This window comes from Cimex lectularius, unplaced genomic scaffold (genome assembly GCF_000648675.2).
Source record: "Cimex lectularius strain Harlan isolate CLEC.00 unplaced genomic scaffold, Clec_2.1 scaffold30, whole genome shotgun sequence".
Lineage (NCBI taxonomy): Eukaryota > Metazoa > Arthropoda > Insecta > Hemiptera > Cimicidae > Cimex > Cimex lectularius.
Genome location: NW_019392730.1, coordinates 1,341,093 through 1,367,572, shown reverse-complemented (window position 1 = coordinate 1,367,572; position 26,480 = coordinate 1,341,093). Strand labels below are relative to the sequence as shown.

The window sequence follows — 26,480 nt, the reverse complement described above, 5'->3', positions numbered from 1 at the left end:
TATCTTAAATTTAAGTGTAGTTTCGTGGTTTACGATTTGAACTGACTACCCGTCAGACGCATTCCTCTTGTCTCCATACTCATCAGGGTTATAAGCAGGGAGAGGTGGGCATATACGCATCTAATGAACCAAAACACTGAGGATAGTTTTGCAAGCAATTCATTCCGCAGTCCGCAGCAAAACAAACACTAGTTCGGTCCTTTCCAATCATTTTCTTCTCCATACTAGATCAAGATTAGAACCACTGACAACGATGTGTCCTTCACTAGTTGCTAAGCATTATGTTCGAAATGGTAAGATGACCACTTATCATAGCCTCATAGAGCAGTAACTACTTTTGATCACTAAATCCTTTACTGCTTCCAGGAGGGTCCAGTCCACCGAGCGGCTAGCAGTAAGCCTGCCTACCCGGTCATTGTTTGGGAGTTAATAATTAGAGAAGTGCTTATGGAAAGACACTTGCAAATTGTGCACCCAGTACTGAAAAAGGGCCAACACCCCTTTGCCAAAATAATGTAGCAACTTGGCGGTCGGTGCCTGGGCAGCGAAGCTCATTTCTATTACCGTCAGTCCCCTCAGTGGGACGCTTAATGTAACATTCAATTTAATAGATTCAGCCCAGCGACAGGCAACTCGCAATTTTTAATAGATTCATGTCCTGTTCACCCCACCGGGTTACCTGACTCATTGAACCGTCCTACCGCCATTATCTCCATTAGCTGGAGCAGGCTGCCTCTGCACAGCGCAAACTCCCCTGCCCCCATGCGGGTCACCACCAGTAGCCTGCACTGGTACGACGATAGCAGTGCTTCTTTGGCCTTATTAGCATTGGCGCCCCGTGTAGGCAGAGGTCGCTGGGCAACAGGAAAGGTTGTGTAAGTGTGGTCCGCACTTCACTTCACCGTTCCCTAGCTGGCAGTTGTAATTCACCATAATGAGACGTAGTGACCATTTATCATCGCAATCATCGCATCATCTTCAAGTCCGCAACAAGAAATCTCCTGCAGTCTGGTCTATCTGGTCATTTTGGTCTTCATGTCCTAGTTGTTTTCTTTCAGACGCATTTCGACATTTCGCTCTCTTCTGCAAGGCATCAAGGATATAAGCAAGAAGATGTAAGCATATAGACTCAGCCATGACAAGTTCATCAGCCTTCATCCCATACAATAATCCTCTTGTAGTTTGATCGATTCCGATCATTTTGGTCTACCCTCGATTTTATGGTCTGTCAGAACCACAGCTGAAAATGGCAAAAAACACAAACACTTCTGACATATCAAAATGCTCGGAAACGACCTAACTGCATGACCATCACCTTACAGACCCCGAAAGGAAATCTCAGAAATAAATTAAAGTACTGACCATCCATACGAGAAATTCAACGTATTTTTTCTAGGATCTAAATCCTTGCATAAAGTTAAATGCCAAGAAAAAACAGCGAGAACATGCGAACCAGGCTGTTAGTAATCACCGTGTCAACGTACATTCCATAGGTTGATCGATAGGCATGAAAAAATAATTTTTTTCTTTCTGTGTTATTAATATTTTATGAACTGACAAAAGGTATAAACAAAAATAATTCTATCGTGACACTTTTATTCATAAAATGGTCTTCTATGCAGTTAAAAATGTATCTATTTTTTTATTTTCCAAGTGTTTTTTTTTTATGATATATAATTGGAACTTGTGTGATAGCCGTTTCTTGTAATGACGGTGTTACGATCTTGTAAAGGCAGCGGTTTTGCTCGGATCTCCAGAGTTTTTAATTTGTTTGTATTCTCTTTCTTTTCCTCTTCCCCGTCCAGCTCAGTTTTCGACCTCAGTATGAAAAAGTACAATATTTCTACAAAGCTGAGGAGGCTCGCACCTACGAACAGGCCAGCCGCTCCACCCATGGATACTAAAAGAAATGGAAAAATTTATACCGGCCGGATGAGATTTTATTACAGTGTAAAAATGGAAAAAAAAAACATTTTTGGTTTTTCCCTTCCAAGATGAAACCCACCAACTAAATCCAGATGGCTCCTTACAACGTTACGTTTAAACCGTTCACTCGGGAATCTGAAAAACGCCACTTCCAAAGAAGACACGTTGTCATCGATGCTTCAACATAAAACAAAACAATTTTGTAAATAATTAATAATCAGACAGAGTAAAAAAAATAAAACTTACTAATCGCTTAAAACTGTAATGGTGTTAATTTCAGGTTCGTTGCAGTTCGGAAAACAATCGCAAATTAGCCCATCCTTTTTACCCCATGGTGTTTTTTGAACGGATAGGTTGACATAATTGTTATTAAGGCAAAGAAGACCGGTTATGTTGCACCTCTCTGCAGGGTCTGTGAAATTTAAAAAATGCATACCAATTAATTTATTAGCACTTTAAACCAAAACTAGAGTTTTTGACCTGATTTCGGCATCAAATGAGAAGTGCAATTGCAGTGCCTGAGCTGCTCCTGCCTCCTGCATTCCACGACACATGCACTGTACGAGTAATAATCTGCGGACTGATAAAAAAACAATCTCAAAAAATTTTTAAAGTAAACAAATATAAATATTTTCACAAAAACAAAACCATCCTACCTTTAAATAGTTCTCGTCTCCAAATCTGCATTTTCGCTGATGGACTGTCAGATCCCTCACGCCGGCCGGGTTCTCCGTGTCTGTCACCGTTATGCTGTAGTTCTTCACCATGTTCATGACAGGGACGATCGTGTCCGTGGTCATCGTGTTGTAAAACGGGACATCGTTCTCCGAATGGAGGTAAACCTTTGTCGCACCTTTCAAATTGATGACAAGCTTCGGAAGGCCGGTTTTACGATTCGTTTCCGTATTTATAGCCTCCGGATCGTTCATTTTGAACAGCTTTCTAAAAAAATCTATATTTGAAACTACATACAAAGGATATAACAAGTAAATTTGCAATAAGAGGTCACATGGCTTGAATGGATTGAACGACCTAGTGGTCCCATCGTAAGAATTTATTTTGTCGGGATATTAGAAAAGGTAAAACGGTATAGATATTAATGGGTAAGACGAAAGAAATGATTTGGCATTTTAATCTATCGGGGTTTAACGAAGACATAGGGTATGTTCGCAGGACATAAACAGTTGCTATTAGAGGTCTATGCATCCAAAGATTTCGGTTCGATAAAAGTTGGAGTCATTGCTGTCTCATGTAGTTCTAGCTCAGAGTAGACTAGTAGTAGTGCGATATAAAGTTGTTTTTGCTCTGTATGGATAGTTTCGAAAGGCTATCTATTAAAGCTTGATCATCTTGTATCAGAAGATCTGAATAGTCGGTCACAGTTTAATATGTATTATTTAAATTATTATATATTATAATTGTTTATTTAATGTCTGTGCATGTGAACGTTGAGTTGACTTGTGTGAGATGAGGGTTGTGGTAAGATCGACCTTGTTTTGCCGAGCACGAAGACTTGGTACCATAGTAAGCGTCGATGATGTGAACGGGAGGGTTCAGAACAGTGGTGGATCCCGTTGAAAACACTAGGGTGGTCTTATCTGATTTTGTTTCCACAGCATAACGTAGGTGCAATTCTTGGCGCATTTCCAGCAAGACAACTTGAACAGTACTGCTTTAAACTGGTGGCGGTCAGAACGTGATGAGTTGCATGTATGCTGTACGGTGTGATAGTGACATATGTTTTCAATTGGGGGTCGCAATGACATCAGAAGGACAATGAGCTTCTTTAACGTGCGCACCTGGCACATGGCCTTATCACAAGTTTAGATTCAAAAGATGCGACACACCTCCGCTCACAAGAGGTCAGTGCTTATCCTGTGAGGTTTGTGATGCACAGACTTAGTGACAAGTCCGCTTGCCCCTTCCGAAGGGGTGGGTTAAAATGCACCCGACCTTGTGCCGCATTGCTATTGGAAAACCTTTCATTTGGCGCTGAAATGCATCAGCTGATTAACCGTGCAATACCATCTAGATAGAGACAAATTTATCCCCTAACCAGCGTCGAAACTGCCAGATCCGCTCCGGCCGCGGTTTTTTATAGTGGAATTTCTAACCACCCTCTAGAGGAACGCTGCCCTTTGTAAAGGAATCCTGTATAGTCACCACTGAACAACAGGCTCTTCTCTAAGTACCAGCCAGAGGTTCGCCTACGGCCAAGTACGATTTCATTCCTACGTAGTTTTCGCATCCTTGTATTCTATATGCTTCCTTCGTCCGATCTTCCATATGCAAGCGGAGGTTGCTTACGGTGATCATGCGCAAGCATGCGAAAAGATAATAGCAAGGAACTATAGGTATCTCCTGCAATCCCAAGGAAAAGGAGTGAGAAAGGGAATTGCCCGAGATCCCGAGGTTCATCTTTTCAGGTTGCACCCCTCGCCTCTGACACGATGAGCTCGATGAGGTTTGTTGTTGACACGATGAGAAGTTGTTCCCATGATCCTCAGTTATTGAGATGCTCTATGAGAGGTGGATAAAAGAGACGAAAATGGTCATTCGGGCGCCAAACACAAGTCGAACGCCCAACAGACCACCCCAACTCGAGGGGAAAAGAACCCTGTGCGCATTCGAGGGACTTTAGGCGTAGACTTCATTTTCATTCGGCATTCTCGCATGCTATACTCTTCCTTCGTCCGATCTTCCGTAGGCATGCGGAGGGTACTTACGGAGAGCGCACAGGGAAATAGTTGTGGAGAAGTGCATGCCCAACACACATCTCCGAGTAAAACATGTTTGTTCTCAGATTCCCTTCTCCACAGATTATATTCAGTGAGAGAGATCGACCTCTCATCCTAGGCCTCTTGCCGTTTCTTCGACAAAATTCCTCCGAGAGACGATTCTCCCTACTAATCTTCGGGCAACGGGTGTTCCCAGGGATTCGGAAGCTCACCTTTTCACGTTACGCTCACTTCACCCCAGAAGTTTAACCGCCCCGATCCGTACTTGCTACGTCTTCGCTGAATGAACAGGTTGCGATCCTCTTTTTGTTCGGTTGATCGCGTTCATAGTGACAGTCTTTACCGTATATTCGGTTCTCCTAAAAAGGACAATGAGGATCTTTAACGTCCGCACCTAGCCTATTCGACCTTATCGGACGTTTTGATTCTCAAGATGAGAGCTGACGCACCTCCACATACGACAGAATGGTGTTACTGCCGCAGCATTGGTGTAGAGGCAGCTCAGCCCCGAAGGCCCAAGGCAGCCTCGCTCCCCGCTTGCTCATTCCGAGTGGTCGGGTCTGCATTAAGCATCAGACCATATGCCGCGCGCAAAGAGCTACCTAAGCCGAAATACATCAGCCCGGTCTCCGGGGCACTCCCTAGATAGAGAAAGCCAATCTATCTCCCAGAGTATTGGGGCTTTTTTTAGCGTAGAAACTACCGGAACCGCTCCGGCCGCAGTTTTGTTTATAGTTGAATTTCTAACCACCCCCTAGAGGAGTACCGCCTTCGGTACAAGCCTCTAATCGAGCTCAGCCTACACCTACGTGCAAAGCATACTCGATTAGGAGCAACCGATTCACTACCCGTTCCCATCCGCCACTACTCACGCATTCGAGGGACTTTTCAGCGTTAATCATAGCGTCCTCAACGCTTATACGCTGTCGTCCGGTCGCAACGTCTCCCTTGAAGCCGGGAGTAATAACGCTGGTCATTCGCAAGCTTCAGGAAGGTCACAGATAGAAGACAGCCTCGGTCTAAGTTCCCGCCAGGGGCGTCACCACGAACCACTACGAATCCATTCCCAGTGTAACAGGGGTTGAATTTTGGAACATTTCTGTTACCCCGTAGTACAGATGGTTATGCTGACAGGATCTGGTACCCTAATCCTCGTGTGCCTCTGATAAGGCACCCGCCGCCCATGCCGACCCGATGCCGACACGAGTACAGCTTGTGCTTTAGAGAGGTTGCCACGCCCTCAGGGATGCGTCATTATTTTGCGCCCGGACACCCCCCTTGTAACCAAAGGTTGGGAGTGGTCACAGGAAAGAGTGAAGGAACCTGGATTGAGAAAGGGCCTTTTCAGGGCCCCGAGCCTTAACCACATTATATCACCCGTCGTCCTGTAATTCCACAATGAGTGGGCTACAACTACCTGGGTGGGTCGTTGTTAGTGACAGTGGTAATATTGATGATTAGGGATCGGTATATTCATTAAAAATATTACACACCTTTCATTCATCTGATTGAATGAGAAGCAGGTGCCGAGTTCGGTGTTCAACGGCATGAAATGCTTGCAGCAATCGATTTCTTTCCCCATCCAGAAGCAAGTGTCGAATAAATCTTTGCAAGAAGATCTCACCTGAAAAATAAAAATTATTAAACTATTTTAAACTATTACAAATTAATTAGCATACGCGTTCGGCTATAGAGGAGTAGTCGTTAAGAGGGCATTCTATATCGCCCGAGGTACAAAATTCTTTAATGTAGTAAGCAGTGCCTTTGAAGAATGTAATCTCTTTCAACACTTCGTCCAAGTTGCAGTCGTGGTCCTCGCCGAACATCCTGAAAAACACAAAAATCTTGACAAAAAAGAAAGAAACCGAAACGACAAATCCTTACACAGCGGCCGCTTCGTAAATCCGACCCATGTTGTCATCCTCGCAGACAGAAATCGCCGGAAAAGTCGAGTTTTCTTTGAGGTAAGTAGTCTCGACCATAAAACTCACAGCGTGGTTTTGGAAGGCGTACCAAGACGCGTTGATGAGTATGGCCGAGCCCACCCACGACAACATGCAAAGCACAGCCCAAAGGATCCTCACCAAGAAAAAATCAAATGTAAATCGAAAAATCAACTTAAATTGAGGCAATTTAAAATTACCTTTCGGACCAGTGCCGACCTGGTTGTCCCACGAAGCGAAATCCATGAAAACTTGTGTTCGTGAAGTAATTCCTGATGGTATGTAAAATCGATTCCATCTATGATATCCTTAAAATACTTGAAATAAATAACTTCCACTAAATCTCAGATCAGCATAAATATAAAAATTCGTTGGCTTAAGGATGGATTTATCTTAGATCGAATTGTCGATTCTTAAAGGTAAATAATATACAGGGTGAGTTTCTACTCAATGCACATCACCAGCACATTGTCCGCCCCGAATGGAAGATAGTACATCATACAGGGTGTTCCAATTCCTTCTGACGAAACTGAGTGAATCGATTCTACTCTTCGTGTGGAGCAAAAAATGCTCAGGAGAAAATTTTCGTAAAGTTCTCTATTTTGAAGATATTCGTCAATTTAGGTTTTTTCAACTTTTCACTACCTTACCACATAAAAACGCTTAGAACTTCCAAAATGTTGAGACTACAATATCAGTTGGAACATGTCAAAATTACAAAATTTAAAATTTTGGTCATTATTGCACGTTCTTCTGAGGTTACAAAAAATACCTACAACTTGTCAAATTTCACAAAAACTTCTTCATCTAATATGCTTTACGTTGATTTTTCAACTCTACTAGAACGTTATTTAAAAACCTGGATATATCAACGATATTGGATAACATTTTATGTCATTCAGATTATTGCAAATAGAAGTATCCTACAGCAAATTTAGCGTTCTTTCAAATGGTGTAATTGGGTTTGTTGTAGTCTCAACATTTTGTAAGTTATAAGCGTTTTTATGTGGTAAGGTAGTGAAAAGTTGCCAAAACCTAAGTTGACGGATATCTTCAAAATAGAGAACTTTCCAAAAATTTCTCCTAAGCATTTTTTGCTCCAAACGAAGAGTAGAATCGATTCCCTGAGTTTCGTCTGAAGGAACTGGGACACCCTGTATAAACCATGGTCCGATTCTCAACCCTTTCTCAGATATTCAACATTTTTTGTTTTTCTCAAGTATCGACGGATTACGTCATAAATGTACTCGGATCTCGTAAACTATTCAAATGAATAGTGGTTTAGCAGTCCATAAAAATTAATGAAATTGCCAAAAGACAAGTTGAAACTATTAAATTCCTTACCCCTTAGAAGGTACTCTTGTAGAAATTTCAATTTAATTTTTGAAAAAACCCTAAAGCTTTCAAAACCTGCTAAATTTATAATTTGTAAATACCTAAATTTGCAACCTCATTAGAAAAATTCACGGTAGAGCTTGGCAAATTTAACGCAATTTAGTTGGTCACAATGTTTATTGTTTCTATTTTATGTGTTTTGTTTGATTTTTACGTTGAATTTGTCATTTTTTGTGCTTTTTTATTAGGTTAAAGTTGGTTTTTATAACTTCTTTATTGTTATTTTTTTATTTTGTCTGAGTTAGTGTAGATTTTTGACCAATTTTTCTGCTTTGGTTGTTAGCCAAATTTTTATTGTCTCTTTTTAAGTATTTTGTTTCATTTTTCTTTCCTTATGTGCTTTTTTATTTAGTTAAAGTTGGGATATAAATTTTGCCCGGGACAAAAAGTTGAGATAATACATTAACCCCATCCCATTTTTTCACGCCGACACAATTTTTTCCCATTTAGCATACAGATTTCGGCATTTAATTCAATGTACTTAAAGAAAAGGGTATAACGCTGGAAAACTAATGGAAGGAAGAGCTTTTATGAAATTTAACATGCTCTATCGTGAATTTCTCAAATGAGGTTGCAAATTTAATTTTTTTACTAATTTTAAATTTAGCAGTTTTTGAAAGATTAAGTGTTTGTTAATTTACCACAAATTAAATTGAAAGTTCTAGAAGGGTGCTTTCTTATAGGAAATTTAACGCTCTTTTCAATGCTTTTTTTTTGGATTTCTACAACAATGAATAGTTCAAGAATTACGAGTAGATTTATGATCAATCCGTAGATAATTGAGAAAAACATAAAATGGTGAATTTATGCGAAAAGGTTGAGAAATGGATCATGGTTTGTACGGTGTTTTCTTATCCATTTGGGGTGTAGAATGTGCTGGAGAAGTTAATGCATTGAGCAGAGCGACACCCTGTATAATAATTTTTTATTCTAGATTTTATTTGGTCGTTTTCTTCCAGCCCTTTCACTCCAAAAAAATTAGCCTTTTAAATATTTTGAATATAATTGAAAATACTTTGCGGTACTTAATATTAAAATATTTCAAATTAAAGAGGAAACTTTTAATTGTGGGTTTGATACTCCCACATCCCATATTAAAAATTATCCTTTTGAGTATGTCATCACATAATACACTTAGTAACTTATAATCTGCTTAAAGAACCAAAAAAACATTTATGATAAAGAGAAACCAAATCGAGTATGTGTGTGTCAGTCGATGACTACATTTGCTGAAGATCTCTTAGAAATAAAGATAATAAAAAAAGCGAGAAAATTGAGACCAAAGATGATCATTGAAGCCGAAGTCAAAATTTTATATTTTTTTAATAAACTTTACAAAATTCTAAATCACAAAACTTTAAATTATGTGTAATAAGCTTATGATTTTGGAAATATTTACCACTTTACTCGGGGGATTCTTTTCGCTATGGGAATCGTGCAGGTACTGTTTGTTCCGTTATGGCAAAAGCAATACCAATAAAATATTCAAAAATGGAGACAATCAGATGTTATCTCAAGCCCTGACCGCGAGCATGAAACCAGCCCGTTATCCCCTCGAAAGCTTATTAATTATTCATAAAACACAGATTCGAAATTGTTATTCCAAGGGCGGAATTAACCTAAGAACAATATAAACTGGAGTAATAAAACTTTCACCCTTTTTTTCTTCACTTAGGTCGCTTTACCACACGCGCCGAATTTCATCTGGTTTCAGATGTCTGTTTATGTTTCTCAAAAGAAAGTCAGAGTTCATGAGCATCAGTTAATTTGTCATGCTAGATAAACAATAGAAATAAAACGAATTATAATTTGCTTTATCGCTTTTTGCCCACAGAAAAACAATTTTTACTAAAAGTTTGCTATTTTGACAAAATACTTCCTAGTGAGGGATTTACAATGAAATATCTTATAGTTGTATAAAAAAAACTTCAAAATTGGCTTATAGGGGAGACATTCCATGAAACTAATTTTCAATAACATATTTTCTGTGATTTTCGTAAATTTTAATTTGTATTGATTTTAGACTGTCACACCCCAAAAAGTAACAATTTTCCTCAAACTTTTGTTTACCGATCTATTTGATGGTAAAAAAATGGTATTCCAAAATTACCTTGGAGAAACCCCAGGAATTCTACTTGTGACACAGAAATCTCTGTAGAATTTTAGATATTCATTGGATAGGGTCACATTTGGTAGTTCGAAGATCAAATGTTTAAAATATTTGTTCATTTACAACAACTATTGTTTTTGGGGCTCATACGACATGCAATACTTGACCAAATGACAAAATTTTGATCAACCCTTAAAAATCTAATATTTATAACGTGTGGAATACCCAAAATATCCTAAAAATATATCCGTAATAAAATATATTTTATTTAATTTTTTATTTCTACACTTTTTTACTTTAAATAAAAATAGTAGGAAAATATGAACAAATATACTTTATTAAGAAAAAAAGTTAAATTAAATTAATTAAATCCCAAACTAAACATTGCAGGTACTTGAAAGGCGATGGATGCAGAGGGGAGGGATGGAGGGAGAGAGAGAGAGAGCGTGAGAGGGAGAGAGACAAAGAAAGAGATAAAGTGAGAGAGAAATAGAGAGAGAGAGAGAGAAGTTGAGGAGAGAGGCAGAGAGAGTGAAAATGAGAGAGAAAGTGAGAGGGAGAGAGACAAAGAAAGAGATAAAGAGAGAGAGAGAGATAGAGAGAGAGAGAGAGGGTGAGGGGAGAGGCAGAGAGAGTGAAGGTGAGAGAGAAAGGGAGAGAGAAAGTGAGAGAGAAATAGAGAGTGAGTCAGAGAAAGAGCGAGAGAGAGAGTGAGAGAGGGAGAGGGAGAAAGACAGAGAAAGAGTGAAAGTGGGAGAGAGCGATAGAGAGTGAGTTAGAGAATGAGTAAGAGAGAGAGAGAGAAAGAAAGAGTCAGAGAGAGAGAGTGAGAGAGGGAGAGGGAGAGAGACAGAGAAAGAGTGAAAGTGAGAGAGAAATAGAGAGAGAGTGAGAGAAAGATAGAGAGTCAGTTAGAGAGTGAGCCAGAGAAAGATAGAGATAGAGATAGATAGAGAGAGAGAGAGAGAGAGAGAGATAATATGATGATACGTGGACTCGATCATCAAATGTCATTTAATTCATTAAAAATCAGAACCATTGTTGATACATTACTTGAAGGGAAAAAGAAATCTAAGTGTTTAAATTTTTTAATTATGAAAGAGGGCAAAGAGGGAACGAGTAGGAAAGAATGAGATAAATCATACTTTTGGTATTTCGTCTTTGTAAAAAGAATACTTGCGAATCAAACAGCACAGCTGTTTAAGAAATAGAGTAAGTGAGAGAAAGAGAAAGAAAAAGAGAAAGAAAGAAAGAGAGAGAGAGAGAAAGAGAGAGAGAGAGAGAGCACAGAGGAAAAGAGTGAGAGAGGGTAAGATATCGAGTGGAATGAATCATTCTTCTTTTGGATATTTCCACCCTCAAAAAGGAACACCATTTTCAAATTTTATTCATTTATGTCAGGAAAGTAGCTGAGATATAAATTGTTTGTATGTATATGTTTTAAATTGTGAGAGAGCCGAAAGAAAAATAATTTAATAAAAGTCAGATTTAGAATGAAATATATCGTACTTTTGGACATCTAAACCTTCAAAAGGAATACCGCCACATCAACCTTCATTCATTAATATCAGGACGATTGCTGATAAATTACGTTAAATAAAAGAATGTAATAACGAAAAACAAAAACCTAATCTATGAAGTTAAAAACTATCTTGGAAATGGCACGAGTTAAGGCATTTATTATTACTGTAAACATACAGGTGACTAATCCCCAGCCACACTTGACCTAAATAATACTTATAGACATACTTTATTATTAGGTTCTTTTATGACCGTCGAAATTGATATTTAATAACTACCCGCCACATTAACCCTGACAAATGGTCAAACAGTTTAATTACGACGGTCTAATTTTGCGATGATTACATTGATTTGTCATTGTGTAACGAATTATTTGTGGATGTTGATTTTTATAATTAATTACCCGTGCTAAAACAAAAGTTTAGGAAGAACAAAACGGGGAGATGCTCATCCGTCTCGGTTGATCTGTTACCCTTTGTACTCGGTCCTCACATCCTTTTTGTTTTATTTATTTTTTATAATCCACCAGCCCATTTCCTATTTTTTTCCCACCCTTTAAGACCGGAAACTAATTAAAACATGGTCTGAAAAGAAACTAACCGGTGGAATTTTTGGGAAGTTGTACGAGGGAGCAGGTTCGACACATGAGACACCGGGAATCCAGTTGCACTTATTGTTTCACCAAAAAAATCCGCTTCCGCTCATCCCATTTTTATGTATCCAGTCTGGGATTTGTAAAAAACGTGTTTACTGATTCCTACGGCGCCCGATGGGGAAATATTCACGACATTTGCACTCGTGAATGATTCACATCGGCCGATCCGCCGACGCCGAAATTAACAATTTTACACCGTATTTTCTGGGCGTGAAAGGAACATCTGGTCCTATGCAGCAGGAGTCCTTCTAAGGAAAGGAGAGCGCCCACTTGCTCTAGCCCACACTCATACCTGCAAAAATCAGACCGTCAATGGGAAAAATAACATCCCATACACTATACAGTATCATTAATGTTAATGGAAAGAAAAACTCTAAATACCAATAAATGTTTTGTACACTAGAAGTAATTAATCTTTATATAAGGTATTTGTTGAGATAAAAAAGTCAGTGTCACGAGCGGGATTCGAACCACGACCTTCGGCTAAATACGCCTCTGATCTACCACTTAAGCTATCTTGAATTCGTTCCACTCGGACACCAACTTCCCATCTCAACCCCACCTTTCGAATTTTCCCTCCTTTTTGCCATTCTTCAAATGTCGGGTAATCTATTCTATTCCCGGCGACAAATGAAATGGCTAAAGAGAGCTTTCATGAAGATATACTTCACTTTACTTATTAAATTCATTAGAGTTCGTAATTCCGATTGACCGAATAACGTTTTTCAATTAGTTAATCTTTATATAAGGTATTTGTTGAGATAAAAAAAGTCAGTGTCACGAGCGGGATTCGAACCCACGACCTTCGGCTAAATACGCCGCTGCTCTACCACTTGAGCTATCGTGACCTCGAGCCACTCGGACACTAACTTCCCATCTCAAACCCACCTTTTGAATTTTCTCTCCTTTTTGCCATTTTTATCTCAACCAATACCTTACATTAAGATTAATTAATTGAAAGATATTAATTTCTATTTTTTCAAAGGATAATGTTGATTAGCAGAACTTTATAGCAATTTTTTGTCATTATGAAGTCCTGATACGTTTTAATATTTTTTGTGTATACTTTTTATATATAACGACCACCTTTTGCCTTCACACAAGCTTTTAGTCTTCGGGGCCAATCATCTATGGCAGTACGCAACACGTCTTGAGGAAATTTCTCAACTGCTTTTAGCAGAGCGGACTTGGAGCTCTCTAAATTGGCGTGTTTCCTGTGGCAAGCCATAAGCTCAAGATGGGACCACACCTTGTAGTCCAGAGGATTCAAATCCCCACTTGGTGTGGTGGGGAGTTTGCTACGATGGGACCACAAAATTTTTGTGAGCAAGGAGTCAAAACAAGAGCGAAAAATTACCAAGAAGACATCCTTGAGAAAGTAGTAAAGCCCTTAAGTACTACTCTTTTTTCCGGAACTCATTGGGTCTTCCAACAGGACTCAGCTCCTGCGCACAAGGCCCGAACAACTCAGCAGTGGCTGGAGGAGAATGTTCCGGAATTCATTAAGGCTTCAGATTGGCCCTCGGGAAGCCCAGATTTGAATCCTCTGGACTACAAGGTGTGGTCCCATCTTGAGCTTATGGCTTGCCACAGGAAACACGCCAATTTAGAGAGCCTCAAGTCCTCTCTGCTAAAAGCAGTTGAGAAATTTCCTCAAGTCGTGTTGCGTACTGCCATAGATGATTGGCCCCGAAGACTAAAAGCTTGTGTGAAGGCAAAAGGTGGTCATTTCGAGTAATATTATTTTATTTCAATCTTAAAAAATATTGGATTTTTTAAATAAATTTCTTTTTCAAATTATCAAGTTTCTCTATTCCCTAATGGCCCTTTTTCTTGTAACAGAACTTATGGCAGGACTAGGTAATATATATATCATCAGGTTGTTACGTTTCCTCAAGTTTTAGAGATTCTGAATGCATTCACTGACTATTTATTAAATAATCTTTTTATATCAGTACCAGCTTGGAATTTGTCATAGTATCGCTAAGGTTTTCTAAACCACAAGCATCGATAGCATGTATTTTAGCTTTAGAAACCAAAGTGTACTTCCGGAATAAGTCTTGTACTGTTATTTCAAGATTCTGGACCCAAATTTAAGTAGTCTTGGAGATCCTTCTCTGACTGTTGTTCATTACTCCAAAAGTCTTTTATAGTGCGTTGAAAGGTAAAAATACAAATTTTAAAAAAAAATCTTTAATTGTTGGTGTTTATTTACTGGCGTTGAAATTTTGCTCTGGTTTCACTATTTTATGGGGTTCTTTGGCTGAAAGATTTATATGTAAGTTATAACTACAACAATTAATTAATCATTATTTATAAAGCACCAGTGATGAATCTTTCTGGAAAATGTATTTTACCGCCACATTTTTAAATTACTTGGTACATGCGTGACGTTAGTAATTGCCTGCTTCTCATAAAAATTTTTCTTCTAATTTATTAATTTGGAAGTCATATTAATCACTATCTGGGAGTGAAAATCCTTACTGATAATCAAATATAGAAGAAACCGCTATTTTTAAACTTTGACGACACTTCTTGTCAATTCTTGTTTTGGCGTATTTACGCTATTGCATGGAAGCATATCGGCCATCTGTCGTGTCGCTATCACAATGACTATGACATCAACGCAATATAGCCTGTCTGAATTATTTCGTTATCTTCTTATGAATTTGCTAGAATTATTAATTTTCTATTATTAAAAAACATGTAAATTCTCGTAGTTTGAAATTTTAATTATATTGCATGAACTTTAACCGTAAGAAAGATAAGTATTTAACTCAATGATTTAGGACAGGTTAAGAGAACCTGATTAGGAACAGATGCAAGAAGTAATACATCAATTTCTTGTTTTCTTACTTCATAGGACAAAAAATTTAAAATGTTCCTCTTGGGAAATGGGCCAGGCCATTAAAACACTAGATCATGGTTATTTGGTATGTTTCTCATTTCTTTTGATATTGCTGCTTACAATATGAACATGGCCGAACCTACGTGACTAATCCGATTTTAAGATTTTGGGAGAAGGAGTCTTCAGGTAGCCCGGGAAGTGATTTACAAGTTTGCACACGTGGCGAGCAGATGACTCTTCATCCCTCACCGTCCCCTGGCTGTCTTTTCTCCTTTATACTGTGCAGTATACACATCCCCGGGTTTCTATTTATCCTCCGGCACCGTCCGCCGGCAACCCCTTTCCGATTTTTTTTTACGGCCCGGGACATAATTCTCAGACAATTGAACTGGGAGAACGCGTATTTTTACGGCCGGGGGTGCAGCCCCTTTAATTTTGAGCAGTAAATTCGGCCTCTTTTTACACAGGAGGAAAACCAGGGGTATTATTAGTGCGGAGCGGGAAACAATTCAAATCGCCAGAGCTCCCACGTAAATAATCTTTCAATGCGTCGATAAACAAGGACTACTGGACCTTGTGTTTTTAATTTTTTTTTTTTTGCAACGGACAACGTTCGAAAATAACCACTCAATTAAAACAGTCCAATTTATTATTTAATGACCGTAGGCTGCGAAATGTTAAATTACACCGAAGTGATTAAAAAATATTAAAACTTATGAGAACCTCACAAAGTTTTGAGCTCAGTTCACGAACAGCTTGTAGTTTGTCAGAAACAAAATACATATAAAGACATAAAGCTATTTTAAAATATAATAAAATCCCAGGAGAAGTTAATAAAAAAAATGCTTTTAATTTAGTTCTTCATTAGGCACAGTTATACACGCTATGTTACAATAAATCGTTATATATAAAAAGTAGACACAAAAAAAATATTAAACTTATCAGGACTTCATAATAGCAAAAAAATTGGCATAAAGTTCTGCTAATCAACATTATACTTTAAAAAAATAGAAACTAAAAAAAAAGAGAGTTGAACGCTAGAAACAAAATACATAAAATACATAGCTATTTTAAAATATAATGGAATCCCAGGAGAATTCACAATTGTTTTTTAAATTTAGCACAGTTTTCCAAGCTATGTTCAATAAATCGTTATATAAGTATATACTAAAAAAATATTAAAACTTATAAGAACCTCATAATGCCAAAAAAATGATATTCTGCTAATCAACGTTATACTTAAAAAAATGAGAAGGTTAAAGAAACATTAACAAACGGCGATCAAGGAGAGTTGGTAAGGTAATGGCAAAACTTTCAAAGTTAGTTTCTGTAATTTGTCATTAAAAAAATATTTGCATTTCGAAAAAAATTTCCAACTTCAATAGAGGTGAAGGAAGGAAACTTGTATGAACTAAAAAAATTGGATTGTCGACTCCCTATATAACAATTTAATTGTTTTAATTTAAGATTTCATTAATTCATCCCTGTTCAGGCAATCTGGTAATTTTTGTCAAGGATGTTTTTTATTTATTTTGTAATGTAATCCCTGAATCGCAGTTGATTCTGTTTTTCGTTGATATGAAAAAGTCATCCTGCTATTTTAGAAGAAGTTTAAGTTCCATGTTTGGCATTTCTTAATTTTACTAGATTGGCAATATGAATGAAAACGGACGCTGTTTATCTTTACTTTTACTACTTTTCAAAGTTGTCAAAATTTAAGAAAGATTTTTTGGGTTCTTTGAGTACCGAAAGATTGGGCTTTCAGAAAAGTTTCCCCAGTTTCCGCAGCTAATAAGAGTTAAAGGTTTTATTTTATTTCACAAAGGTAAGTTACCATCAATTAAAAATTAACGTTTAATTGCTAAAATTAGGATTTTTGGGCTACAAACGATTCAAATAAAAATCATTAAGATTTTGAAACTTGTATTAAAAAATAACGAAAGTAATATAAATCAAACAAAAAATATTCTGTAAAACAAAATTGAACATAAGAAAAAGAAACTTTTAAAAATTAAAATAGATGTTCAAAATGTTCACCTTCTTGAAAATTTTAAATCTGGTACAATAAAAGCAAACAAAAATGAAACTCATAAAGTTTTCGAGGCCCTTTCCAGTGGTTTAATCAAACTTATAGTAGGATTAACATTTTATTAGCATTTTCTAGGAATAAAAGTGTGAAAGGTCGAAATAATCTAAAATAAAAGAAACAACCGGAATACAAATGAGAATCGGTCTTTCGACAATAGGTACGTTTTAGTCCAAATTGACCCGCAGGATAAGCTCCAAAAGTTTTGAACTCTGTTCGCGGACAGCGCGTAGTTTGTCAGAAACAAATACATATAAAGACATAAAGCTACTTTAAAATATAATGGAATCCCAGTAAAAGTCACAAAAAATCCTTTTTTTATTTAGCACCATCATATGGTTCAGTTATACAAGTGTTACAACAAATGGGTAATATATAAGAATTACTAATATACTAAAAAATATATATGCGAATAAGAATAATACGCACTAACTACAAAAACAAAATATAAATATCAAAAATATTGCTGCGTTAAAGTTTCGTATGTTTGTATGCATTGTTATGTACCATGTGTGGTGATTAGTGACCGTTAATCGATAATTATTCAGAAATCGTGAGATGCGGTCTGGTGTGGTGTAGGTTTCAGAAAAACATTTTCTTTATCGTGCCAACGTTTCGATCTTTATTGAGATCATCTTCAGGGCCTGGGATTTAGAAACATTGTTTACATTTAAAAAATACATTTAGGATGGGGAAAAGTGAATTTATACAATGCAAAATATATTTTTTATATTCAATCAAACAACTCAACACTAACACTATTACTAATAATACTATTAAGTCTATTATCACGATAGATTAAGTCTATCAAATACAAACAAACCAGCATACATTTCCATGCCATTTATTCAAGGCCTATCACATAAATTAAACACATTTCTCTCGTCCGATAACTTCAAAATAGCTTTCAAAAATTATAAAACAATCCAAACACTTTTTTCGAAAATTAAAGATCCCACACCAATAACAAATAAACCTGACGACAATAATCTACAAGATCAACTGTTTAAACTGTCCGATAACTTATATCGGTCTTACATCCCGATATCTGGACAAGAGAGTAAAGCAAACATATCTATGATTGCAAAAAAAACCAAGGAAAATCCTCCAGCACTCGCTACCCACCATTTTGAACACCAATACAATTTCGACTTTAAAAATCCAAAAATATTACATACAGAACAAAACAAACATAAACGTAATTTCTTAGAAATGTTTCGACTTCAAAAATCCAAAAATATTACATACAGAACAAAACAAACATAAACGTAATTTCTTAGAAATGGTTTATATCAACAGAGATAAACACAGCATCAATTACAGAACAGATACATGTAAACTCAGTCGCAGCTACGCCAATATCATTAATTAAATTCAATACAGATAACACCTATATCATCACATTACATTCCACACATTAAATATTCTTCACATTGTCTAATTTCCCAACAATTTAGCTTTCCTTTTCCTATTTATCCCTTTCTATATAATCCTGAAAGGATAATCTGACCGAAATATTACCAACACATTTTTTCCTTTCGTCACCTCAAAGAAGCCGACGCCTTATACCAAAATGTCTTTTCTATACCGACTTCCTTCCCCACCCCTTCAACTTCCAACGTATGTAAACATAAAACAGCAAAATCTCACTGCCACTCTCGACACGACACGCAAGAATGGCACAATTACACAGAAGACAAACACTTTGAGTGAGTAGAAATACTTTGACTGAATATAAAAAATATATTTTGCATTGTATAAATTCACTTTTCCACATCCTAAATGTATTTGTTAAATGTAAACAATGTTTGTAAATCCCAGGCCCTGAAGATGATCTCAATAAAGGTCGAAACGTTGGGACGATAAAGAAAATGTTTTTCTGAAACCTACATCACACCAGACCGCATGTCACGATTTCTGAATAGTTATGTACTATTAAATTCACTAGTTTCGTGGTCCGCTTGACCAATTAATATCTTAGAATTAATTAAGGTTTTCAGTTGAGATAAAAAGTCAATGGCACGAGCGGGATTCGAACCCACGATCTTCGGCTAGATACGCCGCTGCTCTAAACTTGAGCTATTGATCGATCCACTCGGACACCAACCTCCCATCTCAACTATACCTTTTGAATTTTCCCTCCGTATTGCCATTTTTCAAATGTTAGGTACTATGTTTTTTCAGACTACCGACTAGTCATATATCATAAAAATTATCCACAATAAAAAAGTACGGAGAAAAATATCAAAAAGGATACTTTATTTGTATTTTCAAAATATTAAACATAGCGATTCAAATAAGCTATATAAACAAAAAATTAGAAAAAACATTATAAAAAAAATCAAGATGGCTATTAATTTGTTTAAATTTCTACACAAAGAATGGCATTAGGTATATCGTTTTAATAGGGTAATTTATAGGATTGTTTGGTTGGATTAATATATGAAAATGATAATACCATTTTTATTTTTTATTTGTATTATCAGATTTATTATCTCAGGGTAAATATACACTAACAATTCATTTGGACATATTTTGAAATAAAACATTGAATACCTTCACTGACAACACAGTCGGAAAAAAAAGAAACAACCTCATATACAGCATAACTCGTTCCTCCCACAGAAAACTTACGATAAAATGAGAAAATCAGCCGGCTGAGCACCCACGAACCATAATTTTTCTGCTCCTATGATATTGCGTATCGTGACGATTATGCCTTTGCCTGGATATGGTAAGAAAAATCCACGAAGTTTTTGTTTATTGTTGAATTGATATATATTGTTGGTAGGTTTACCTGTAGATGAATAATAATACAATTTTTTTATTTTTTATTGTTCTATTTCAAAATTATGAGTGACATGCGTGAAATTTATGTGTATTCATTTACTTCTGCTTAATACGTTATAAGTAATAGAAAGATCAATATTGTTTATACTATCGTCAATTTCTTCCTACGTTAAAACATAGTTTAGGGTATGATCTATAAAATTAATCGAGGTGAAGGATGATTTTTTTATATTGTTAACTCTCCCCAGGGGGATAAAATCGAAGAACATAACCGTAAAACTGTTTCCGATAGCTCTGCCAAACCGCATCCTCCGGGTGTCGTGATGGTTAGCCTACAAGCCGCTCTATCGTAGTGGGGGCCCGAAGGAAGAAAGGGCAGACTCGGGCTCAGTACATCAGTGAGTTCAGACCGGGTAGGATGACTGTGTTATGATCAGCGGCTGTTTTTTTACGCGAGGAGCACTTTTTTGTGACGAAAGATTTTTTGAAGTGAAGTGCGGAAGGAAGCGATGGGCCCTTTCGCCCCCTTGTTATGCGTCCTGGTCGCCGCCGTCGCACCCGTCTTCGGTTTCAACATTGACTTACAGAGTTATGTGAAGTACGAAGGGCCGGAAAAATCGTTGTTCGGGTTCAGCGTTGCAGCTCTCGCCGACGGCTACGAACGATGGTAAGAAAATTTAAAGTAAAATCTCAGAAGAGCCTAATAATTTTTTTTGCCCTTAAAATCTCCATACCAACGTAAGGTCCAAATATTCCAGAAAATCATGACTTTTTTCATCGTAGACAATTTTATCTATTTATTGAAATAATCAGTGAAGTATATATGTTAATTTATACACCGTTTTAAAAGTTATTTGCAAATTTTCTCATAAAATTTGTAAAAATTCTGAAATGAAAAATATAGTCAAAACGCGCTAACCAAATCCAAAGTTTTCACCCAGCATCTGTCCAAAATTTGTCTGTTATTTCCACGCAAAAAAATTAAAAATTAACCAATAATGAACAACCAGACTTTAAATTTTTTTTCTTACAATAAACAAATTATTTTATAAAAAAAACACCAGCCTTTTTATTAAGTATATTTTCCCGAAATTAAGCAAAGTTTTCTGCCTGAAAGTCACATTATCATCTATTTGCCTAATGAATCTGCAATCATAGTTTATTTTCATAAACCTCACATCAAATAACTCACTTGAAAAGGGTTTTCAAAATTATTTAAAAAAAGTGAGTTGTACTATTTTCTTTTAAAGATTTTTAAAATTAACAAATAAAGCATAAACCACATTGAGCTGTGTTGATCAACTTGATAATTTTTATTCCTCTATTTTTGATTGTGATTCTTTTTCTTATTATAGAAGAAAAGATTCCTTTTGTTCAGCTTTTTAAGGCATTTATAAAATAATTAATAATTTCCAATTAATTACGTTTAAAAAGTCTACAAAAAGAAATTTTAATCTTAATCAGCTTTATAAATAACTACCTGACCGTATAAAACAAACAAACCCGCCAAGCAAATTAAAAAAAAGTAACAAAAATAAACTATAAATATGACGATTAATGGCAGATCACTTTTTAAAACGAACTAATCCAATATAATTTATTTTCCTTCATTTAGTAATTAATTTAAGTTAAATTACAATACTTTAAATTTATAAATTTTTAAATTGCATTTTTTTTTGTAAAAATTTTCATCACACTAATTCTAATAGTAAGTTGGATTATTGAAAAAAGTAAACAACCTAGCTATTACATTGGTTGACAGGGAACATTCTGCATTTACAAACAGAAAGATTTATATATTTAATGGGCAGCCACACTTTTTTTTATATGTAGAAAATGTAGACAAGTAGTAAATACGGTATTAAATCTGGTAGTAATAGTAAAGATGGCAGTTATTCAGTGTTTTCGACCTTTAAACATTTAAATAATAATTAAAATTAATATACTCCTGATTAAAATCATTATTCGTACCCAACGAATATTCAATACATCCAATTTTTTTGAGGTGAAAATTTTTTCTTTAGGTTTTTTTCTCAAATAAATTTTCTAGCATAAAATCTTAAAAAAATAATTGAACTATTTTCTAATTCACCAAACGGTGGGTACTGGTAAACGACCAATTTTTACGGGTTTATTCTTCAATAAAAACTTTTCTAGCCTAAAATAGTGAAAATGTTATTGAAGATTCGACCAAAAAATATCAGACGACCATTTTTTATCGAAAAATTAAGCTTCGGGGTTGTAGAATATACGAAAAACGGGCACTCCCAATTTAATAAAAATTAAGACCAGCACGCTAAAAAGAGAATAAATAGGTGAAATCATTACAAACGAATATGACAGGATGCTTTGCCAAAATCCATATTGGCTCATTCACAATTCGAAATTATAACAAAACGGAATTATAAGGTAGGATCAAACTTCTGAATTTTAATAACTGACAGAAAAAAAATCGGGAATTTTTCCAAATATTTACGTTTTGTACTAAACAATTGAAAAAGTATATATTTATTAGTAATTTTTATGTAAATTTTGTATTTTATTAAGGTATTGACACATCTGTCAGGAATAAAACAGTCAAATTGTACATTCCTTTGATTAAATTTAACAATAAAGTAAGTTACGTTTAAAAACAAAAATAAAATTGGGAAAAAAGTTTAGTGTTAGACAACCCGAGATAAATTTTCCAGCGGAACCTTCGTAAAATGTCAAACTACAGGTTCAAGGATTGTATAGAACTACGGTTAAGTCGTTTTTGATAATTTGGATCTGCATATCGTCAATGTTTTATTTTTTTGTCGAATACGTTTTGCCTTCTCGCTCTGTTCAGTTGTTCACAATTTTGGCTTAAACTTAATACTGACGATGGTAACTGGCTGAAAACCACCTGACAGGCAAAACCGTCCGGACGGGGTCAGACTACAGTCTCAAGGTAATTAGTCGCATAAGCATAGTTAAGTCGTTTCTGATCATTTTGATCTGCATGTCTTCTCTGTTTTGGTTCGTCGGAAAATGGCGACTAGGTGAAAAATAACTGACAGGCCAAAACGTTCGGAAATGGCTGCCCTATAGGATCAAGGGTTATATAGGAATATAGTTAAGTTTCTGATGATCTGTCCGGTGCGTTGTGGCTTCTCGTCCTCTTCAGTTGAACATAATTTTAGTTAAAAACACTGAAAACCTACGACAGACTTAAACTCTCAGAAATGCCCAAAAATTACAGGTTCACACATCATAATTTACAGAAAATGGAGTGAAAAATCCGCAGTTGTGTTGGAGCAAGGCAATAACTGAAAATTTGTACCATTTAAAATGACACAATTGCAAATTTGTTTCCGAACTGAAAAAATTTCTTCACGCGCCGGCCGGAACATGTTCGGATAAAACGTACATTCGGATTATAGCGTCGTTAGCATTAGAGAACTCAACTATCTTTAAAATAACTTGACAAAAATAGCTTCAATTGACACCTATCAGAAAACCGTAAGAGCCTGGAATAAGTTCTAAAATACTGGACAAAATGTTGAAAAATCACACGGCTGCAGGTTCAAAGAGTGAAAGTTTAAGAAAAGACATTTTTTATTATTAAAGGCTTATTAACAGATTACTTTTAAATGAGGAAATAAAAACGCATAAGCGTTGTTATTTTTAGTTTTCCATACCGCATCACTTTTTCACAAGGCATCTTATATAACAAACAACGCATGTACGTGAAAAACCTTTCCAAAGAATTTATTTTCTTAATATTTAAAAAAAATATAAGTATGCAACTACTGGATATTTCCAGTAGTTTAAGTTTTCCATAATGTATAATACATTTTGTAAAGTATTAATTATTTAACAATGCTATCTGGATGTAACTTGTCTAACCTAAATAGAAATAAAAATGATGAAAATAAACCATTCATGTTGTTTCATGGCGTCCAGAACCAATAAACCGTATATCTTCAACTTTTATTGACTGCCTTTTAATAAATGAATTTTAACTATTGGTTTTGTCAGACGGACGCCGTTCCTATCCCGTTGGCCTAAATTAGCCCTGTTTAAGTCCAACACACTATTATCATCGTGTCCAAGATTATATAAATCAGTCGAGATTTCATAAGGGTCGAAATGAAATCATTTACCAGGCTTCAATATTTGTTTTGTTAGTGGAACGTTTTGACGGATTTCATGGAACAGTTGTACACGAACGTCTGGAGTTTATTCATTACCGCAAGGTTGCTCGCGAAGCAAGGACGGATAACATCTGGACCGATGCAGATTTTTCACCTTTGTTCGAATAGATTAAGGTGCAGAGGTTCTAACCCAGTATGAATATGGTAATCGATATTTAAATTATCCAGTCCTTCGTTCGCTGAAAAAAAGGAAAATGCACGTGCTAATTTTTTTTCTTTTGAAATTTGTACAGAGCATTGTTGAATATTCTTGCTTATTTATTTGTTAGTCTATCTCAAGTAGAAAAATAAAGATTGTTAAGAATGCACCATAAAAGTTAATACAATTTTTAAAAAATCCCAATACCAACGAAATTTGTATAATGTCTTAATCATCAAAATCACTTGAATGTGTCTCTAATGATAAAATCAAAACATTTAATATAACTAAAACGCATTGTTGTAAATTTTGACATCCGTCGGACACATTTTCAGCTGATAGCGGAAAAATTTGCTGATACTCGGTTGAATAATTGCCTGGCATACCATTCTTGTGACGATAGCAAATTTAAATAGTTCACTGATTAAATGTTGTCTTTGTTATGGCGCAGACTGTCTAGTGTGATGTTCGCACTTGCATGGCAATCTCTTGGATAAGCGGACCCACAAACGTCAAAGGCACCGGATCATTCGATTATAATGAAAAATGTAGATGATGTATGCGAAAATGGATGGAAAATTTAGTTATACCAAGAAAAAATTTGTTTTTCAGCAAATTTATATACATAAGGGGACATTTTTTGACAATTTGATTTAGTTCAAACAGAGAAGAAAAGATTTCAGTTTTTGGCTATTTACGTATAGGAAATTATCTAAGTTACAGTGTAACATAATTCCTGGTTATCTCACTGATAACAAGCCTTATTGTATTTTTATTAAATTAGTACTCTTTCTTTCTAAAAATTCTCAGTATTGTGGATAATGAATTACTCGATTTTTTAAGCATTTTGATTTGTAGAAGAAAGTAAATAAATTCTGGCCATTTTGAAGGAAACAAGTCTTCATAAAATTTAACTAAATCGAGCAAGTTTAAAAAAAATTTCATATAAGGAAAATATCGAAATCGCTTCGCAAAATTTGAAAGTTTTAGTTAAATCAGACTAAACAAGGATACACACAAGAATTAAAGAAAATCTCAGAATTAAGCAAATATAGGATACCTCGATGTTAAAAACCGTTATTACGATTTTATTAAATTAGCAAGCTCTGTGTTTTTAATAATCTCATAATCTGTGAAAATTCAGAGATTTTTCACAATTTTTTTAGGATTTGATTAAATCAAACATTTTTATTAAATTAGGAAACCGTCTTTTTAACGTTTCGTACTCTTTGATAGCCACGGGCTGCCTTTTTTCAGAATTTGATAGGCTTTAGTTAAATCAAACTTCCTACGTCTTTTGGTATAGATATTGTGGTTATTTAAAAAGAAAACAGTTTCTAAATTGTTTCTCAATACTTCTAAATTGAAAGGTAAATTTATAAAGATAAAGGGATTAATTCATTGACCAATAAACTTTGCAGGGCTAAAACTTATTATTAATAAGCCTTTTTCTAAATGGTTTTCCTGCTACAGTCGTATTTTAGATTAATTGTTTAAGTTTTTATGACCTTATTATTTTATAGTTTACTTAATAATAATAAGTCATTAAGTCCATTATATTTCGTGGTCCGATGGATCAACTTCTTTGAATTAATTAATTTAATTACTTAACTTCTTTGAATTAATTAATTTAATTAACTTAACCTCTTTGAATTAATTAATTTAATTAACTTAACCTCTTTGAATTAATTAATTTTTTTAATGTAAGTTATTGGTTGAAATGAAAAAGTTAGTGTCACCTCAATCGGTTAGAGCAGCGGCGTATTGAGATGAAGGTCGTGGGTTCGAATCCCGCTCGTCACACTAACTTTTTCACGTCAACCCATATCTTACATCAAAAAGATTAATTATTTATCATTAAGGTTGAGAAAAATTTATTTAAAACATTTTTTACTACTTTTTTAGTAGGTCAATGTTTGTACTATTGTAAGACCTTGTAAGACGGCTTATTTTTTTGCTCTTATTTCCATCTGTCTTTATATAAACCACATGTTGTCAAATTACACGAAAAAATACGTAATTCCTAATGAAAATATTGATTAGGTTTGTTTGAAAAATCCGCATTTTGCCTGATGATAACTGTTTATTAACGTTCGCGGTAGCCGCAAAATATTCAAATATTATTTTAAAAGGATTTGCCACTCCTTAACC

General features: G+C 35.5%; 2 protein-coding genes across 6 annotated transcripts in view; one reads left to right on the top strand and one right to left on the bottom strand.

Moving 5' to 3' along the window:
* Positions 1-1,590: 1,590 nt before the first annotated feature.
* Positions 1,591-19,846, bottom strand: LOC106662446 (sodium channel protein Nach). 3 transcript variants are annotated; one of them, XM_014386542.2, is made up of 10 exons: positions 19,779-19,846; positions 6,808-6,915; positions 6,549-6,743; positions 6,344-6,491; positions 6,158-6,288; positions 2,583-2,868; positions 2,407-2,506; positions 2,173-2,338; positions 2,006-2,103; positions 1,591-1,900 (listed from the first exon to the last, which is right to left on the bottom strand). In XM_014386542.2, exons 2-10 carry the CDS (start codon positions 6,903-6,905, stop codon positions 1,665-1,667), a joined length of 1,458 nt encoding a protein of 485 aa, XP_014242028.1. In that variant the 5' UTR covers positions 6,906-6,915; positions 19,779-19,846; the 3' UTR covers positions 1,591-1,664. The 3 variants fall into 3 exon arrangements, with proteins under 3 accessions (XP_014242028.1, XP_014242026.1, XP_014242025.1); XM_014386540.2 differs by lacking the exon at positions 19,779-19,846 and adding an exon at positions 12,234-12,441; XM_014386539.2 differs by lacking the exon at positions 19,779-19,846 and adding an exon at positions 9,402-9,514.
* Positions 19,847-20,395: 549 nt separating this feature from the next.
* The window catches only part of LOC106662463 (integrin alpha-PS2), a 198,029-nt gene continuing 191,944 nt past the window's right edge, over positions 20,396-26,480 (top strand). For all 3 annotated transcript variants that reach the window (XM_014386566.2, XM_014386565.2, XM_014386564.2), the window contains exon 1: positions 20,396-20,679. In XM_014386566.2, coding sequence (XP_014242052.1) covers positions 20,522-20,679 — 158 coding nt within the window. In that variant the 5' untranslated portion in view covers positions 20,396-20,521. The remainder of the gene's footprint in view (positions 20,680-26,480) is intronic.